The following is a 15828-nucleotide window of genomic DNA, read 5'->3' as shown; positions in this document are numbered from 1 at the left end:
ACCCTACGACCTCCTTTAGGGGTCAAAAAGTCAGAAAAGGGGCCAGCACATGTCTGTATTTTTCCTTGAATAGTTTTGCTGATTTTTTTAAAGGTCTTCCCAAACGCTGAGAGCTTTGGCCCTTTTCCACGGGGTACTTGAGGGTCCCACGGTCAAGCATTCGAAGCCCCTAGGCCCTGGCCCCAATATGACTGTTATTTTAAATCAAACATAAAGAAACATCCCATTTACAGTTTATTTAGCAGGCCTTTCATAGTGGTTCCGTGGACATTCATTTTTAGGCAAATATTACACTATTTTGACACGAAAAGGACATGAATGGATTCTGCTGAGTGTGGTGAGTACAGTAGAGGTGGTTTCAGTAAAAAATGACACCTTTCTTTGAATTGTTGACTTTATTTACATTTGTCCATCAAGCTATTATGAACCTCCCGTCAAGTAAATTGCTCATGGGATGTTTTCCGTTACAATTCATTTTTATGTAAATTGTACAATATGTTGCCCAATATCTGACATGTTTGGGTTCCATTGCTTATCCTGAGCACAGTAGAGGTGATTTCAGTAAAAAATGACACCTTTCTTTGAATTGTTGACTTTATTTACATTTGTCCATCAAGCTATTATGAACCTCCCGTCAAGTAAATTGCTCATGGGATGTTTTCCGTTACAATTCATTTTTATGTAAATTGTACAATATGTTGCCCAATATCTGACATGTTTGGGTTCCATTGCTTATCCTGAGCACAGTAGAGGTGATTTCAGTAAAAAATGACACCTTTCTTTGAATTGTTGACTTTATTTACATTTGTCCATCAAGCTATTATGAACCTCCCGTCAAGTAAATTGCTCATGGGATGTTTTCCGTTACAATTCATTTTTATGTAAATTGTACAATATGTTGCCCAATATCTGACATGTTTGGGTTCCATTGCTTATCCTGAGCACAGTAGAGGTGTTTTCAGTAAAAAATGACACCTTTCTTTGAATTGTTGACTTTATTTACATATGTCCATCAAGCTGTTATGAACCTCCCGTCAAATAAATTGCACATGGGATGTTTTCAGTTACAATTCATTTTTATGTAAATTGTACAATATGTTGCCCAATATCTTACATTGTTGGGTTCCATTGCTTATCCTGAGCACAGTAGAGGTGTTTTCAGTAAAAAATTACACCTTTCTTTATTTACATATGTCCATCAAGCTGTTATGAACCTACCGTCAAATAAATTGCACATGGGATGTTTCAATATTATGTACATAATATCTTTGTGGAGAGTCAGTTTTCTTATGCAAATTATACAGTTTTATGTCTTTCTGTGTTTTCCAGATCATTCAAGATGGTGAACTGCCCACTTTGCCATAGGGATTATTCAAATATTCGCCAGCATCTAAGAATTACACACTGTGTGTTTAATCTGGAGGAACGGGCAATTTTAATCAAACTGGCCTGTTCCAGAGTGCTTCTACGCAATGAGGTCTGCCCAATATGTGGCAATACATTCAAGTTCAGTGACCGGCATGTGACCAATTCTCACAATGACCTCTCGGTAAGTTTTGACCAGTTATGCTTTAAATTAACAATATGTGAAATACCTTTACATGTATTCGTAATTTAAGCGTTAACAAACATTTTCTGTTTCAGAAGGCCAAACGCATGGAGGCCCTCCACACCATGAGGTGGAGGGCTTCGATGAAGCAGATCGATGCACTGCATGCTACAGACCCGAAGGTCCCGCTGGCTACGAGCCTTCATGAGGAGAAGGAGGAGCAGGGCAGAAGCCCCACCCGCAAAAGGCCCTCCAGTGGACCACACAAGGCCAGGGCCCCCACCAGCAGAATCGGCGCCGCCAGCACCACCGGAGACCCCTGTGGCTCTTCAGGTCTGCGCCCCACCCTCTCAGGTCTGGGGCCAACAGGCCATATGGATTGGGCCTTACCCACCCCAGTTGGTGGAGGCCGCACCACCAGAAGTCCGGGTCCCGCCATCTGGGCTGGGGGCTGCGCCAACACAGGAGGTGGGGGATGCTCTCTCTCAGGTGGTGGGGGCCGCACTTCTTGAGGTGTTGTCCCCACCAGCGGAGGTGTCCCCACCACCTGCTGCAGCCTCATCCACGGCATCATCTGCCCCACCTGCAGAGGATGCAGAATTGATAGAGTTCCTGAGTAAGAATCAGTTTATAATCTAATTTCTTATAATGTTGCAGCTGATGGTAGACTAACCTGATGGTCTGTTTTACAGAGGAATTTGGAGAGGGCCTAATGGATCCGGTGGAGGACTTGTTTTCACCAATTTATTTTTAAATTTTCTTTTGTTTAAAACGTTGTTCCAGTTCCAGAAAAAAGTAATGTTTTAATATAAAAAGTGTTTTTATAGGCGTTTTTTAATGACTGCTAATGTAAATCGTTTTTAATGTTAATGTAAAGAGTTTCTTCTTTCATTTTAAAATATGTTCCGTAAGAAATGTTTTTTAAATTGTTCAATAAATGGTTAAAGTTCGGTCGAGGTGTTTCATTAATTAATGTAATATTAAGTGGTAATATATAATGTGTGAATACATGCGTCCACGGGCCCCATACAGAACGCCCATTGAATAAGCTGCAACTGGGATGCTCACCTGCTTACCTGTTTTCTCCGTGGAGACAGACTAGAAAGTGTAAAAATAGACTGGTAAGTGGTTTAATAGGTTGGTGGACAATCATCCCACTAGCCTATTATAGCGATCCCATTCAATAAATTGCAAATGGACACACATTAATAGGTTAGTGGACAATCATCCCACTAACCTAGCCTATTATAGCGATCCCATTCAATAAATTGCAAATGGACACACATCCCACTCCCAATTTATTGAATGGGATCGGTTTAATAGGTTAGTGGACAATCATCCCACTAACCTTTTATAGCGATCCCATTCAATAAATTGCGAATGGACACACATCCCACTCCCAATTTATTGAATGGGATCTGTTTAATAGGTTAGTGGACAATCATCCCGCTAACCTATTCAAATGATCCCATTCAATGAATTGCAAATGGACACACATCCCACTCCCAATTTATTGAATGGGATCGCTATAATAGGTTAGTGGGATGATTGTCCACTAACCTTTTAAACCGATCCCATTCAATAAATGGGGAGTGGGATGTGTGTCCATTCGCAATTTATTGAATGGGATCGCTATAATAGGTTAGTGGGATGATTGTCCACTAACCTTTTAAACCGATCCCATTCAATAAATTGCAACTGGGATGTGTGTCCATTTGCAATTTATTGAATGGGAATGCTTTAAGTGGTTAGTGTACATTCATTCCACTAAACTATTATAGTGATACCATTCATTAAATGGCAAATGGACACATGTCCCACTTGCAATTGATTGTATGGGAACGCTTTAAGTGGTTAGTGGACAATCATCCCACTAACCTGCCATAGCTATCCCATTCATTAAATGGCAAATGGACAAATAGTGGGTTCGTGGGATGTGGGGGGGGGGCGTGGACAAGGGGTCCCCGTGGGTCCGGGGTCGTTCCGTCATTACAATGGCCAAATGGACAAATAGTGGGTTCGTAGGACCTGGGGTGCGTGGCCCAGGTGGTCCGGGTTCGTTCCGTCACTATAATGGCCAAATGGACAAATAGTGGGTTCATGGGACCTGGGGGCGTGGCCCGGGGGAGGGGCAGTGGTCAGCAGCGGTCAGCGGGGGTCCAGGGGTCATTCCGTCAACATAGTGGGCAAATGGACAAATAGTGGGTTCGTGGGACCTGGGGGGGGCGTGGCCCGGGGGGCATGGAAGTGGTCAGCAGTGGTCAGCGGGGGTCCAGGGGTCATTCCGGCGCTCCAATGGGCAAATGGACAAATAGTGGGTTCGTGGGACGAAAAAGTGTCCACCCCCCATATGGGTGAAGGCCACTGTCGTAATCCTGGGGTGGGACGTCCGTGCGCCACCCTGTGGGGAAAGGCTGAACTGCTTTTGGGGCTCAAAAACTTCGGCGGGTTCCTGTCAGGTTCTTCCTGGGGGGGTCAGGGACCCCGAAGCCGGGCCAGGGTCGGTCGGCCGCCCATCGACAGAGTGTACCCGGTCCAAAAGTTATGGACTACCGGGAGAAATACCTATTTAATTTACACAGTGAAGAATATGTAATATGTATAATGTATGTAGCATTTCTTATTTATTTGTTCTACTGTAGTTTTTTTGTCCTATTGCTTGTAATTAGTTTCTTATTCTTATTTAATTGCTGACTGATTACTTGTCTTCAGTGGGCTTGAGTTTTTTCTTATTTTTTTTTAGGCTTATATTCGTTTTTTGTGATATTAACACTGGTGACAAGAATTGTAAAATTTATATGGTATCAAATATGCCAATATCATAAAGGCCTTATTTAAAGCAAAAATAACTGATAGAAGTTATTATATCGTGATAGAATATTTTGGTCATATCGTCCACCCCTAAGCTGCATGATTTGAGGAATTATTCATGTCTGGAGCACAAATAGTGTGAGCACCACTAACAAAACAGACAAACGGACAACAGGGAATGAAACGCAGACCGTGTTATCATGCATGCTACATAAGGAAAATAATGAAACCCCTAGGCAAAAATGAAGTGGTTGATGACAAGGTGAAAACACGGTCCAGTTACAGAGCTGCAAACATTGTGTCACTGTGATAAAATGATGGTCTACATTTAAAAGCTATGCAAGTACAAGCAAACTTCACACACTAACAGGGGAATGCAAACTTCACATATCACTCTGGTTTCTGACGTGCACCAGTGACAGTGATGGGGAGTGATACGGACCTGCTGGTTTGCTGTGGAGACAGATTCCTGTAAAGACTGGTATATGACACTGTGCAGACCACTGTGGGAGTCCGAGTACACAGTCGAACCGATGCCACTGTCAGCTAGAGAGACACAGAGAGAAGACAAACACGTGCTAGGAATATTCTTGACATAACACAACCAAAACATCTGACCATTATGACAGAATCAGTGTCACTCGTCCCTTAGTTTACATGGTAACAAAATGAGTAAAATGACTGGAGATTGTTACAAAAACTGAGTTTGCAAGGGAGTCTTTGATTCATGTTTAATTTTTAACAACAGTCTGATATTTGAATATTTTTAACCTTTTCATAGGTAGGTTTGAATAGTTAAGATTTTTTTAAAGAAGCCTCTTCTGCTAACCAAGGCACTTATTTGACCAAAAAAAAAGAGTAAAAACAGTGAAATATTATTACAATTGAAAACAGCTGTTTTCTATGTGAATATCTGATAAACTGTAATTTATTTCTGTGATCAAAGCTGAATTTTCAGCATCATTACTCCAGTCTTCAGTGTCACATGATCTTCAGAAATCATTCTAATATGCTGATTTGCTGCTCAATTATTATTGGTGCTCAATTATTATTAATAACAGTTCATATTTGAAAAAAATGCATTAGTGTACTTCTGTAATTAAGTGTCAATAAAGGATCAGCATTTGTTATTAAGCATTTAATTATAACATGTCTTACTTTCTTTGGTAAACATCATCACATGGAAGATGCTCCAAAAGTACACTTCCATAATGTATTTAAAGTGCTCTATTTTGACGCACTAATTTTTTACTTAATGTACTAAAAATGATTCTTTAGTACTTCTTAAGATAAACTTAAGATCCACTAAGTGTACTCAACTGTGCCATTTTGGGACACCATGAATATGAACTAAAATGCACTTTTAACATACTATCTCTGTATTTAAAAAATGTATTTATTTACCACTTGTAGTACACTTGAACCCATCTTTCATACACTAGCACACTTGTGCACAAAATTTAAAAAAAAAATACAGATAGTATGTTAGAAGCACATTTTAGTTTATATTCATGGTGTCTCAAAATAGCACAGTTGAGTACACTTAGGACTCTTAACTTTTATAAAGAATATCTCTTTGGATTTGAGACTTTAGTCGTTGCAACTTTACAGATCTTCTTTATGCACCAAGAGCTTGTAACACTCCAAAGAGAAAGGAAAAAATGAAATTGCATCATATGACCCCTTTAAGAAGTACTAAAGAATAATTTGTAGTATATTAAATGATTAGAACACTTTAAGTACATTATGGAAGTATACTTTTTTAAACCTGGGTAGAACTCTATTTAACCCCAAACCTTCACAAACACGCAGGCTTACATGTGGTGGAGGTGGTCCTGGCACCGAGCGGACACACGTGGACATGCTGATCCACCTCCGGCTCTTCAGGCTCCAGCAGACCAGGCGGTTCACAGAGGACGGGCCCCGTCTCGCCCGGCACGGCCTGTGAGGCCCTCGGCACCGTCCTCTCCCTGCGCCACTTAATCAGAGCCACTCGGTCACGGAGAGACTTGCCCACTATCTTTGCATCGCTCTCATGGAAGAAACCAGACTCAACCTGATGGAAGGATGAGAGGGGGCTGGTGTGAACACGCATTTTTAGAGCAGAGAGAAAGAAGCCAGGGCTCTATTTTAGGAACAGAGGAACACAGATCACAGAATTAAAGGAAAACTGTCTGTGGAGGAAAGCTTAAACTAGACACAACGCACACAAAGAGATGTGCATCTCCATAACTGAGGCCGATGCGACACGCATCTTGATGCATAGCCAACGATACTATACATTAAAGATACATATGAAGCAGCTACCGATGCAATGCGATACGATTCACCCCATTACGATTTGATTCAACAATGCGATTCAATGCAATATGATGCAATGGAAAAAAACATGATGCTATGCAATTCAATATGGTACAGAGAGTTTGCTTTGATTTCTATGAGAGAACGCGCTTGAGAAACAGTTTAGAGAGGAGAAATCAATCTATATAAAATATTGGTCACAAATTATTGGTCACTCTCTAAATAATAAAAGTATAGCACATCTACTAATAATGATATTTAAATAAATCTTTTTTACAGATGCAAATATGTTAGAAACGATGCATCGCGATACAAATGCCAACTTGTATACGATGCACGCTTTTTTAACCAATGCATCGCATGGTTAATTTTTATGCTGAAGCACAGATGCGAATCTGTGAATCTTACCATCCCTAATTCAGAAGAAAGATTCAGCCAAATATGACTAATGAGACCAAGAACAATTGTTGCTGCTGTCTCTAAAAAAAAAAAAAAAAAAAATTATATGATATTATATTATATTAGTATACAGTATATAAAATATTACATTCTGGCAATTCTCACTGCACTACATTATGTATTGAAATAAAATAATACAAACAAAAAAAGTATTAAAAAAAAAACTGGATGCACAACACTCTGCAGATATTCTCACATAACAGAGAATTGTGGGGGACATTTTCTTAATTGTCATTAAAAAAAAAGTGCCAACAATAATTTTGTGCTTTCGTGAGATTCATCCATAAAGGGTTTTGTGTAGAACGGAAAAATGGAAAGATCAATATCTGTCTAGTGAACGAAGCGGGTGAAACAATGGAACCTTTGGGCTGTTTGCAGCGATCAGTATAAAAGACTCATTTTCCCTTTAGCAAACGTTCCCACACATTACAATGCTCAGATTACATAACATGTGATCACAGCAAAAGGATTTTCCAATCTGAACCGGGTCCAGGAGGTCACATACTGTCCTTAAGCGCAAGTGTTTGAATATATATAATGCGCTCAAGCGGCTTTGACTGCCTGTGTGTCCTGTATTAAAACCTTAAAACCGGTTTGGTAAGAACTGAAGCAGGTGATCCAGAGTTCCCGAGAAAGCGAGGGTGGTTTTCATGAAGTCTCAACTAGTGCGACTAAAAACACAGGACTCAAGTGCGGTCAAGGCAGCGGCCGAATGAAATGGGAAATGGAAGATGTCCTCACAGTCAGAGGTTACGATTGTTAATGGACTCCACCTCTCTAACAGAATAATTCAATGTTGGCCAGAAGATTATTCCATTAAAGAGCTTTCAGCTATGTTTCACAACAGAGACGGGAAATATCTCTAGATCAGTCTTCATAGATAAGATATCAGTGAAACAGGAAGACAACATCAGACTTGTTTTTGTGGTGTTCACATACCACAGTTAAATCCTGTTTACTTCATTTAAAAGGTTATTTTTAAAATGAACAGTTCTGGCTCTAAATCCTGACATGTGAACCTGTTATAACCACTGTTGTCCACACATGAGCTACATGTCAGATCACATTTCTTGAATCGGATTGCGTTGTTGTGTTGAGTTTAATATGCTTCAATTGGACTCGGTTAGAATTGTTTCATGTATTCTTGGAAAAATGGGCATCTGGACTTAAATGTTGTCATTTTTAAGTAATTTAAATGATGTGGTGATTCGAGGGAAATGACCGAGTGGAGAATAGAAACCATCCGGTGCTATGTTGAGCATATTATCTCACGAGATTATATAACAACAACTTGGAAAACGGACAAAACAGAAAAGGTAAGAAGCATTATTTGAGAAAAGGGCATACTAATATAATAGGCGCAGACCTGTAACTAACTTTACCCTGTGCTGACGTAATTTCAGATTTTTGTGAAAAAGGCTAATTATTTCTCTTTCCTCTTTTAGCAGGCACTGCTTGGTGTGCATCAGACCGCTCGATCACGCACCATCTCCTGCGCCACGGCTTCAGGGACCTCCTTCTCCAGGTCGAAGCTGAACTCGATGGCTCCTCCGTCCCTGTACCTGCCCTTCAGCTTGCGGGGATCCTCCACCCACAGCTTCAGCGCGATGCACGTCTTCAAGCCGTCATCCTCCTCCGCCAGCTCCACCCTCACGCCGGTGTCCTCCGCGAAGAACGCGTGATTCAGCAGGTCCTTGATGGAGTAACTGTGGGAAGAGCGTCGGCGGAGCGGTTACTGGACGCAAGAGGGCACAACGTTCAAATAAACGTTTTCTTCTTCAGCAATTGTGAGCTGTGCAGCCAAAACGAGTGGGAATGCACACAGTCTAATTTTGAGCTACAGGCAAAAAAAAAGGTGAAAATTTTTTATTTCAGTCGAATTCTGTGTTTTCACAAACGTTAGTTCATTAAACCCTCGTCTAGCGATCCCAATGTTTCAAATAGTAATTAAACATCTAAAAATATCTTTATTTGTAAATTTTCTAAGGGGACTACCTTTTCTCTGCTCGCTTTAGCACGCAATCCCGATAAATATACACATATACATAGGATTATTACAGTATTTAAGTTTTCATGCAAACATAATCAGTTATGTCTTAAGCGAATGTTTGGGGAACTGCTGGGGAAAAACGTCTGATGTGTAACATTATGTTAGATATGTGCTTTACAGTAGGACTTACTATATAGGCCATCTGTCTCATTAATGTTAATCTAACCATAAAAGAATCACTCGCTGCAGTTGACACTGCTTTTGTAGTTTTAATAATCAATTTATTTTTAATGAACACACTAAGGGGATTTTACATTTGATTATTTGTTTTTCTTACTTGAATGCTTTTGTTTAGATGTAAAATGGAAAAGGTAATGCATTATTTGTTTCTTTCTTATATTTGTTCTTCTGCTTTTTTGCATCGGTTCTTATTTATAATAACAAAGATAAAATAAAAATAGCTATATTGTGATTATTAATATAGTATTTTTAAGAAAGGAAGTGGAGGAAAAGTTGCAATGTTGCTCGCTGATTCGCTTTGGAACCTTCAGAAAACTTTAACTCGATTTTTCTCAGAATTGAGTTTGCTGACTCTCGACTTCAAACGGGTGGAGCTCAGTCATTTTTCGTCCGATTCCGACAAATCATGCATTATTTTGAAGGTAAAATTTGCTCATTGTGACTCATTTTGCCAGCACAGGTCACAAATGGTGATATGCACGTAGCCTTCAGGAAATTCTGAACAACAGCCTCAGTCAAACTACTGCGCTTTATATGAGTGTATTTAGCTTGTTTGCAATTTAAAAACCCTATTAACCGCATTTGGGATATGTGCGATTACGATTTAAATCTTTTAAAACCCTTTCCAACACTTGTGTGATTTATTTTCCAGAAGTAAACATGAAATGATCACATTTGAAAGATAAATGCACAGAATTACAAGCAGAATGAGTAACAGAGTTAACCAGTCACTCAGCTGCGACAAACTACTCTGGGAATAAATCTTCTGTATTTACAGACAAACTTTTTATCCCATAAAATAAGTGTTTCTTTTTTCTTACAATAAGTTTGGTAACAGGGTTGAACAGCTGAATTTGATGAATGCAGTCAACACTATAATGTAGCAAAGTCATGATCAATGGCAAAATTATTCGTGTCTGCATTCAGATAAAACCAAATGTGGGTGGGAATTAATCTGGAAATTTGTCTGAACTACATGAAAATCCCATTTCAAAATGTTATTCTGTTCCTTCCATAGTTAACATACAGTATAGCATATGCCTTGTATAATTGACAAAATTATTTTATGATATTAATTATAGACAAAATTATACTATTTAATTAAACAAATGGTACCTAACATGAAGTTCTTTAGTGGACAGACATTGTTTTTAGTGAAATTCTTTGGCAACAGTTCCCACCACTTTTTGCGACTTTGTTTCCATCACTTCATACACTCACTACTATTGCACTGGACTTTTAGTTGTTTATCTAGAACACTGTGCTGTCACCCAGATCACCTGTGATCCAGCAAGAACAAGGAGTGACTGTGTCTAACAAATACTTTTTCTATTATTTGTTCGAATTCATTATTTACCAACAACAAAAAACCATACCTTCTCTGGCTAAACTCTAAAGCAGAATCACATGTATGCATACAAACCCATAATGCACTGCCATCAAGATGGATTTTGAATGCAATGCACTCGATAACAGAAAGCATCAGTATAAACATTTGAAACACTTCGGTGTGTGTGTATTTTCATGCATCATGTGGAGACTGTACTCATGAGGGTGAGCTAGTGCAGATCAGCTCTGTCTGACCTATTCTGGGCTCTCGATACTCACCGCTCCTCTTTATTCTGACAAATACACTCGCCAATGATCTCTTTGACCTCAGGATCCATCACTTTATTATAACTGGCAGGTTTCACCCCCTGAGAGAGAGAGACAGAGAGACATTAAGCAGCAGTAACTGTAGAGGACCAGCACATTTTGCTCATTTGCATGCATTTGTGACTAACAGACCAAAAACTGATGTTGTTATTCACTGGTAATCTTTCTCTCCAGTGAGCTGTGGCTCAAAACCTGCGTTTTGCGTGCGTTATTTGAAGGCCAAGTGCCACTAATGTTGTGTTTTTGTCATTTTAAATAAAAGAGTTAATGTTTATGTATTATTGCTATTTTTTTTATCGTGACATCCCTAGAGCTGAACTCTGGTTAAAAAATCAGACTAAATTTGTTCACAAAGCAGTTTTCCAATTTACTGACTTGATGACTTCTCATGTTAACAGTTCACTGATTTTCAACGGATAAATCAAATTTCAGTCAGATTGTCACACAAAGCTATCATACAACTTCAGAATGTAATGCACAAGTTTGTAATGGTGCTATTTATGTTTTTTTGTTTTTGGTCATTATTGCAAATCATGGTACGGAAAATTTTATTTTGTGCTAACTAGTAAATTACTGATTTTTTTTTTTTTGGGGGGTGAACCTCTTTAATTGTCAATGTCAAAAGCAAAACAGGAAATTGAAATATTTTGATTTTGGGGTGAAATATAACCTGGATATGTCCTCGAGAAAGAGGACATCTCAACTAAACAATAAAACAGTGACTTTGCTCCATCTCTTGCTCTTGCTCTTGCTCAGCACTGAAAGAAATCACTGATGCTACTCGCTCTTCTCCTTCAGTAAAGATGAAATAAATCACGGCGATGTTCATCTGAACTCCATGAAGCATATTCATATGCATTATTTGCTGAAGTCAGCAGCTTGAGCGCAGCTTCAGAGAGAAATACAGAAGCCCGACCATCAAACACACATGAATGATCTTCACTCAGAGAGAAACAGAGACAACGCAAGACACTGATCGGGTTAGCTACTCAAATCAATACCCATCTACACACACACACACACACACACACACAATTTCATTAGGCCTGGCTCTAAAGCTATTAAGCCAACACTTTTAATACTTCAAGATAAATCACACACAGAACATATAAAGATAATTTAATGACTGACTATCTGAAAAATCTAGATCAATGATTCTCAACCAGATGGCCTCAAGACTACATGCATTGAAATAGAACAAATCAAGCTATAAAAAAGTGTGTTTGAATATGAGAACCACTGCTGTAGACCAGTTCGGTGTTTGCAAACAGTGGTGAGGATTTTTTGTGGGCAGGGCCTATGTGGTGGCAGAAAATGACAGTTTTCACATAGCAGTCTATGGGAGCCATGGAATAAAAGAATAAAAAAGGTAAACTTGAGTTTATATTTCAAAATTCTGACTTTAATCTCACAATTCTGATAAGGAAAAACAGCTTGTCATTCTCTCTTTTCCCCTGTGCTCAGAATCATGACTTTATATCCCTGACTTCTGGCTTTATTTTCCTCAGAATTGACAAACTCGCTATTGTTGAGTTAAATCGAGTCATAAAGTCCGAAATAGGAGATATAAACTTGCATATGTGAGAAAAAATGTCAGAATTGTGAGATAAAATAGGTAAATGTTATGTAAAATGTAATATGTTTAAATAGTATTTCGTGCTGTAACTGTAGGGCTAATACAATATGTCCCCAATGAACCTATTGTTTAAGACCTATTGTTTAAATCAAATTTATGCTTTTGAAAGTAGAGTAATTTAAGCAGTTTTCATCCAGTCTATCCGTTTAAACGTCTGCGTTTTGCTTCAAATGGCGTCTTTGACTACAGTATTATATAAAAACGATTTGCATTCCGATTCTGACATCCAAAGGCACAAAAATCTTTTTTTTTTCTTATTCCATAAATTTGACCCATTTCCCTCCACTTGTTACCAGTGTTTTTCTGCCACCACAGTGAACACGCAGCTGCAAGTGACCTAACTGTGATGTCTACTCCAAATTGTTCTGTAAAAATGGAATTTGAAATACATATAATTTTCTTATCAGAAATAGTGTTTGGTCTCGTACTGTATCGCGTACCTTGTCAGTGTCGTGCGCTTTGCTTGGCCATTTGTTGTGATAAACAGGAAAGTGTGTCCAGCTGAATTCAATTTGAGTTTTGTTAGACAAATATAAAAAGCTTAGTATACCGCGGCAGCGGTCGCGGCAGCCCTCGCGTGAAGACCGAAGAGTGTAAAGACCATCGACTCTACCGTTCGACTCCACCGAGCAGGGACACAGACAAGGGACATAAGTATCGCTTCTGAATCATTCTCTTTCATACTATTATTAAGTTCTATTTCATTCTATTTCATACCTATTAAGTTCCGTATCAGTTACAAAATATTATTACTTGCCTATAAGGCCCTTAATGGGTTAGCTCCTGCGTACCTAACTAGTCTTCTACCACGCTACAATCCATCACGCTCCCTAAGGTCACAAAACTCTGGACTTTTGGTAGTACCTAGGATAGCAAAGTCCACTAAAGGAGGTAGAGCTTTGGCTCCCAAACTCTGGAATAGCCTTCCTGATAACGTTCGGGGTTCAGACACACTCTCTCTGTTTAAATCTAAATTAAAGACATCTCTTTGGCCAAGCATTCAAATAATGCATATCATAATCTTGTACTGCAGTTATAATCTGATCAAATGCACATTATTATTCCTTAGATTGGGTTGAACAAATAATTTTTGCTTGGTTGGAACAGCAGCTACGCTAATTATGTCTCTATTTGTTTCTCTGTTTCTGCTGGGATTGACATCCCGTGGTAACTAGGATTTACACAAGCTTCAGTCTGGATCCAGAACACCTGAGAAGAGATGATGCCAACCCCTCAGAGGACCTCAGATGATGCCAACCCTGAAACAACATACAGAACTACCACATTTTGCTATAAGTTTGATTGCATCATATAATAATTGCTGTTAATAGTGTTCATCGTCTGTTTGATTACATCTTTAATTGATTACGTCTTTAATTGATTTGTCCGTACATTTCTGCCATATGTACATTAACTGACAGTCACCACTGATAAGCTACCACTAAATATTGTAGAAACTTAATTTGCTGTAAAGTTGCTTTGCAATGATTTGTATCGTGAAAAGCGCTGTACAAATAAACTTGAATTGAATACTACTTGTTCCCCTTCTGTTTTCAACTTTTAATAACCAATTCTTACTATGTGTTTCCAGATCCCTGTTTGGTCTCGTACTGTATCGTGTACCTTGTCAGTGTCGTGCGCTTTGCTTGGCCATTTGTTGTGATAAACAGGAAAGTGTGTCCAGCTGAATTCAATTTGAGTTTTGTTAGACGAATATAAAAAGCTTAGTATACCGCGGCAGCCGTTGTGTGAAGACCGAAGAGTGTAAAGACCATTGACTCTACCGTTCGACTCCACCGAGCAGGGACACCGGCAAGGGACATAAGTATCGCTTTTGAATCATTCTCTTTCCTACTACTTGTTCCCCTTCTGTTTTCAGTTTTAATAACCAATTCTTACTATGTGTTTCCAGATCCCTACTATCACTACCACTCGCAAACCATGCATCACACACTGTAGGCAGCACAATCCTAACAACCTGCGCACTTTGCCTATGTCTATTAATACACTACTTTCTTTTTCTGTTGGTCTCTGGAATTGCCAGTCTGCTGTAAACAAAGCCGATTTCATTACTTGGATCAAACCTGGATCAAACCAGAGGACACTGCTATACCTGCAGCACTCTCCAATAATTTCTCATGTTCCCACACTCCCCGTCTGACTGGAAGAGGTGGAGGTACTGGTCTACTTATCTCTAATGATTGGAAATTTAATCCTTTACCATCTCTGAGTATCAATCACATTCAGTCACTATTACCCACAACGGCAATTTACCAGTGAAGACTGTATGTGTGAAAGGGGCTAAACTCTTCCTCTGCATATGCGGTGAGTTTGGGTTGCTTAACATTCATCTGGGAAAACTGTGCGTTATCTCACTTAATTTGTAACTTAAGTCATTTATAAACATATGCCAACACAGAATACATCAACATATTTCTAAATATGCGATTTATTTTATTAAAATAAAAGTTTCTCACTTTGCATATGGCCAAATATTGCAATTAAATGGATTTAAACGTCGTTGAATCACATGAAACATCACCAGGACGTTGGTGCCCTCTGCAGGTATTTGTTAAAATATAGGCATATTACATTATTTATTTAACAGTTACTTTATAATTGATACTTTATTTGAGCCAATATAAGTATATGCATTTTGTCTCATCTCGTGAGCTAAGTGTGTTGTCACACCCCTAGTGTCGATAAGTGGTGATATAGCGCATAATATTCCAAGTGTATGATATAGCCTAGCTTTAATTCTTCAGGTCAACCATATACTCATGAAAAAAAAAATCAGTTTGAATAATGAAAGCGATAACTTTGCCATAGTACCCTTTCAAATGTTAAAGTTGCCACAGTCATTGCATTCTTTGCATGTGCTGCACTTTATTTGTACCATATGTTTTATTAGTTTATATATTAGAATTTGAAAGACAATAACAATATTTTTTGATAAGTGATAAGTGAGATCTGATTTTAGTCCTTGAAAACCAAAAGAGTAGTACTTGAAAAGTCCTTGAAAGTCCTGGAATTTCATTTTGCAGTATCTGTACGAACCTTGTTTAAGTTACCAGTTCTTGGAGCATTTTATTTTGCTGTTGTTAATTGAACTGAACTGTAGTTTTCTGTAGTAAACTGTATTTGTATATTTCCTATTTTATATTAATTTCCTAGTATTTAATTTAC

The 15828-nt window shown here is 38.7% G+C and overlaps 1 protein-coding gene across 1 annotated transcript in view; it reads right to left on the bottom strand.

Moving 5' to 3' along the window:
- The window catches only part of LOC107721139 (serine/threonine-protein kinase WNK1-like), a 49364-nt gene that overhangs the window by 14314 nt on the left and 19222 nt on the right, over nt 1-15828 (bottom strand). The window contains exons 6-9 of the mRNA XM_016529006.1: nt 10959-11047; nt 8607-8826; nt 6179-6416; nt 4803-4906 (exon numbers count right to left, since the gene is read on the bottom strand). Of these exons, the coding sequence (XP_016384492.1) occupies nt 4803-4906; nt 6179-6416; nt 8607-8826; nt 10959-11047 (651 nt within the window). The remainder of the gene's footprint in view (nt 1-4802; nt 4907-6178; nt 6417-8606; nt 8827-10958; nt 11048-15828) is intronic.

This window comes from Sinocyclocheilus rhinocerous, unplaced genomic scaffold (assembly GCF_001515625.1).
Source record: "Sinocyclocheilus rhinocerous isolate Xijiao unplaced genomic scaffold, SAMN03320098_v1.1 scaffold2226, whole genome shotgun sequence".
Classification (NCBI taxonomy): Eukaryota; Metazoa; Chordata; class Actinopteri; order Cypriniformes; family Cyprinidae; genus Sinocyclocheilus; species Sinocyclocheilus rhinocerous.
Note: the sequence above shows the minus strand (reverse complement) of the source record. Positions and strands in the feature narration are given on the sequence as shown.